The sequence below is a fragment of the Lactuca serriola genome, chromosome 2 (assembly GCF_051521515.1).
Source record: "Lactuca serriola cultivar US96UC23 chromosome 2, Lser_US96UC23_V15, whole genome shotgun sequence".
NCBI lineage: Eukaryota > Viridiplantae > Streptophyta > Magnoliopsida > Asterales > Asteraceae > Lactuca > Lactuca serriola.
Window position 1 is genome coordinate 133,184,841 of NC_136409.1, and position 5,226 is coordinate 133,190,066.

General features: G+C 34.3%; 1 protein-coding gene across 1 annotated transcript; it reads right to left on the reverse strand.

Annotated features, from left to right (window-relative positions):
* Positions 1-2,705: 2,705 nt before the first annotated feature.
* LOC145089588 (uncharacterized) lies at positions 2,706-4,421 on the reverse strand. The gene is made up of 4 exons (XM_079028010.1): positions 4,281-4,421; positions 3,348-3,579; positions 3,082-3,155; positions 2,706-2,912 (listed from the first exon to the last, which is right to left on the reverse strand). The coding sequence occupies exons 1-4, from the start codon at positions 4,419-4,421 to the stop codon at positions 2,706-2,708; spliced, it is 654 nt and encodes a 217-aa protein (XP_078884136.1).
* Between the last annotated feature and the right edge of the window lie 805 nt (positions 4,422-5,226).

The window sequence follows — 5,226 nt, forward strand, 5'->3', positions numbered from 1 at the left end:
AGCGTGGTAACAAAACTCCAGTCTTGATTGATGGATTAATGGTTTGCAAGTAAGCCATTAACATGGAATTCGAAGGATCAACCTTTTTGAGCATTGCATCTGGAATCCTTGCAATATTAGGAAAATCCTATGCATCATCTTTAATTACTTTTGGAAAATTATACTTCAAAAACTCAACTGTTGACTCATCATTGGGTACCAAAATACCTTCCTTCTCATATGCATATCTAAGAATCAAACTCCAACACCTTGCACACAAAATCCCATCTAAAACATTAGTGTTTTCAACACTCTTCAAGAACTCCTTCCACATTTGTGTAGCATAATCTCCTGCAAGATCATAGTATATTCCAACTACCATAGTGTATACCTCCAGTCTTCTTTTATCTAACCCAACACTTCGACCTGTGAGACATCCAAGGTAAATCCCAAACAGAAAATTTCAGATACAAGGTAAGCTGGATTTCTCCAACTCGTTTTTCTTTGTAAGAGTAGGTTGATAACCCATCTCATTGAACATATGCAACACCTGGTCATTCGTAACCTTATAGAAAGGTAGAGAATTAGGGATTTCAAGAATTTGATAGAACAACTTCTTGGAGAGATGAAGCTTCTTGTCATTCACCAGGTTGAATGTAATGACATCCATTGGTTTGCTATAAGATGCAATAGAACCTGCCATTGATAGCTAGGCCATTGGAACTGCAAAGGAACTGAAAATTTCAGTTTTCAAAACTGAATGTTGCAATGCGACGATCAACATTTTTAACTCCTCTGGATAAACAGAAATATCACTATCAACTTGATAATTGTTACTCTGAATCTTCATCAAAGGTTGCGAGGAGATGTCTTCTGTAGTTTGAGATGGATTAACACCAGTAACAGGAGTAGCCATGATTAGGGTTTATAAAACGATGAAGAAAACAAAGAATTCTTTTGCGATTTGGGAATATTCATAAAGTGTAACTGTGGAATCAACCCCTTGAATCCTTTTTATATGTGACCCTTAGGTTTTGAATTTGAAGCGGGATGAGCATTAAATTACATCTGACATGTCACCTAGAAAATCGCACCCATATGTCGATAATATAGCCATGAGTGATAAAGTGATGATCACTTTTCCTTGAAATTCGGAATGGCATACAAAATGTCACATCAGACACCCTTTGAATGTGCCCTAAGAGAATAAGAACCGTAAAACCTTCAGAATGGAGTTTAGGCTCTTTCACTTTTGGGATGAAAAGCGAATTCATATGCCAGACTTTCGAAATCATCAGCCTGAGTTGGTAATACTCAGAACCTCAAGGATTTCGTGAGTGCAGTTTGCCAAGGAAAAAGATAAGAGATAAAACAAGAAAAAGTTGGATATGTGATGTCGAAATACTATAATTTCGACATAAAGGCAGATAAATGTTGGATAAGAGATGATCAACTGCTTGTGTGGTTTCCCATGAATTACAATCGAATACTTGTAAAGAAGTATCAAAGGGTCTCTTTTTAAACAAGCTTCTTGGGTGGTTTAGATTTTGTTACATATCAATACTTAACATAAATGTGAGAAATTGTAACAGAAATTACTTGTTTGACCAGTGTAGTCAGTGACAAGTAGGCTTTGGAAAAAATTATATTGAGTGACAAAGATAACAAATTATACTCCCTTGGAAATCATATTCAAGAAAACAAAATATTATCTGGATCATGTTGGGTAACAAATGTCGTAGGATTCAAATATTTGATCAAGACCACTCAAAACGATTGAGTATGATTTGGAGTATTGAAGATAGGTACAAAAACATGTGTTTCGTTAATTCTGGAACTATGTTCCCCGTTAATTCCTTAATATGGTTCAATATTTTGGGTTTCACTTTCATCACGGTCTCATGATGTTAGATCATAAACACAGATTGTTGATATGTCTAGATCCTGATTGGTTTATACCAGAAATATCTTGGTCATATGTCATTGTGTATGTAAGGGCAAGAATTTTAGAATGAAAAAGATTTGGTAAAAGATTCGAAAGTACATTTGCTATTTATGGACCAAGTAGGAAACTCTTAACTCAAATGAGAAGAGTAAGGTAGCTCAAGGACTAATGTGAATATAGCCTGATTAGGAAGAAATTTTCGTGATGAAAACTTCATTAAGGCTTCGAAAACACACATTGAGTAAAAGGAGGCTTGGGTCAACATGTTGCAACATGCTTCTAGGGACATCCTAAGTAATACAAAGTTTTTCGAGAGTATACCTGACCCTAGAACTGCAAGCATGAATCATTAATAATCTTCGCTAAAAACTGCAACAACAAATTGCAATACAAACACCAAACTAACAAGAATTTTTTTTTGTAGTTTTTGATTTTTCGAAAATTAAAAACAAAACAAAAGTAAAATCTTTTTGGAGTTTTTGATTTTTCGAAAATTAAAGGCAAAACAAAAGTAAAATCTTTTTGTTCTTTTTGATTTTTCGAAAATTAAAGACAAAACAAAAGTAAAATCTTTTTGTTCTTTTTGATTTTTCAAAAAAAAATTCGAAAATAAGAAAAGTATATGTACCAAACTTGCGAAGATTTTTCATTTTAGCCATTAAACATGATGTCGAAAACGAAGCATGTGAAAGCGTTGACTATGAACAGTAACCGTTGACTCCGTCAATTGTCCTCCATTTTCACCTTATAATTCTTTCGAATCAGATCCAGGAACTGAACATCATTCGATCATTCCTAATCCTGCTAAAATTAGAACAAGTGATCTTTCGTCTAAAGGTTTTGTAAAACTATCAGCAAGCTGATCAGTGGTTTTTACAAAGTGACATTCAATATTTCCATCTTTAACATGATCTTTAATGAAATGATACCGAAGAGCAATATGATTTGTGTTGAATGTTGCACCAGATTGTGGAAAATACGTATAACACTTTGTGAATAACAATATAAAGGAATTTCTTCATATTAATTGCATAATCACGCAATTGACTTTGAATCCAAATGATTTGAGAAGTGCAAGCTGCAACAGCCACGTATTCTGCTTCTGCCGTAGAAATCGAAAAACATGTCTGTTTTTTTTTTTTCGATTACCAGCTCACAAGCTTCCCATCAAGTAATTGGCATCCACCACTTGTGCTTTTGCGATCCAATTTGCAACCCCCCAAGTCAGCATCTGAGAATGCTTGAATAAGCAATCCAGTTTTCGAAGGATACCATAGTCCTAACGAAATGGTTCCTCTCAGATATCGAAAACTATTCTTGACTGCTATGAGATGTGTTTCTCTTGGATTTTATTGGTACCTAGTACAATTGCACACAGAAAACATGATATCAGGTCGACTAGCTGTAAGGTAAAGTAACGAACCTATCATGCTTCTGTACAACGTGATGTCAATAGCAGGTTTGTCTAATGATGGACTAAGCTTCATTCCAACTGTCATTGGTACTCTAAGCTTGGCATTATTCATCATGCCAGATTTATCAAGAAGATTGAGAGTATACTTCTCTTGATTTATGAAAATGCTATCTCTACTTTGACGAAAGTTTAAACCCAAGAAGTTGTTTATTTTACCCATCATGCTCATTTCGAATTTACTCTTCATCAAATTTTCAAATTCTTTAGACAAGCCAGGGTCAGTCGAGCCAAAAATGATATCATCAATATAAATTTGAATAAGCATTAAATGATTTCCAACCTTCTTTCGGAAGTGGGATCAACTGATCCTTGTTTAAATTTTGAAAGTTTCAAAAAGTTGGTCAAAGCAACATACCAAGCTCGTGGTGCTTGTTTTAACCTATAAACAACTTTATCTAGGATATAACAATGATCAGGAAATTCTTCATTAATAAAACCTAGAGGTTGTTCCACATACACAGTCTCTTCAAGTTCACCATTAATAAATGCACATTTGACATCCATTTGATAGACGTCGAAGTCTTTATGTGCTGCATAGACTAAAAATATTCGAACAACCTCGAGTCTTGCGACAGGGGCAAAGGTTTCTTCATAATCTATACCTTCTTGTTGCGAATAACCTTTTACAACAAGCCTAGCTTTGTTTTGAACAATATTACCATCTTTGTCTGTTTTATTTTTGAAAATCCATTTTAACCCAACAATCGAAACATCTTTTGGTTTAGGAATTAATCTCCAAACCTTGTTTCTTTCAAATTCAGCCAATTCAGATTGCATTGCCACAACCCAATCTGAGTGTTCCATTGTAGCCTTAACTGACTTTGGTTCAATTTTAGAAATAAAACCATTAAACATGCAAAACTCTTGATGAGCAATAAGTACCTCATTCTTTGCACGTAATTGAGCCCTAGTCATTATTCCTTCATTTGGATCTTCTATCACTTGTTCTTTAGGATGGATTTTAATCCATTTATCCATTGATGGATATGCTGGATCAAAATCTAATGGTGCATCTTCGAACATTTATTCAGTTTCGGAACCTGCAACAGAAATATTATCCGTTAAATCACGAAAAGTTTCATCTTGATTATCATTCGACATATTAAGCTCCCCTTCGACAATTTCAGTTTCATGTTGCTCCCCCTCAACATTATTATCCATTCTTCTATTCTCCCCCTCGAAAAAATGTTCCCCCTCAACATGAGAAGTCGAATGTAAGTGCTTCCCCTTCACTTGATCATCTGGAATACTTTTGCTGTTTTCAGAAGAATGAAATGTCTAATTTTGATCTACAACATCTTGAGTAAGTGTCAAAGAATCATAATGTTTTGTTGATTCAGGTATTTGATTATCTTCAACATTAACTTCAGCATCATCAGCTCTATCTGGAACACCAAATATTAAATCATAATCATACTCAGATGAATTAAGACTGTCATTTTCATCCTTTGATTCATTAATAATTGGTTTTTGTTCAAAACACTTATCAACTTGTTTAATATAATAATCATCGAAAGTTAAGTTGAATGTCTCTTCAATTTTTTGTGTTCATCTATTCAATACTCGATATGCAACTGAATTATGAGAATAACCCTAGAAAATTCCTTCATCAGCTTTGGACTGAAATTTCGAAAGACTATCCTTGAGATTCATGATAAAACACCTGCAACCAAAAACATGAAAGAATTTGACATTAGGTTTTCGGTTATTGATAATCTCATACGGATTAATGTTGAATCTTCGATGAATAAATGATCGATTTTGTGTAAAACATGCAGTTGACACAGCTTCGGCCCAAAGATATTGAGGAAGATTCGCATAGATGAGC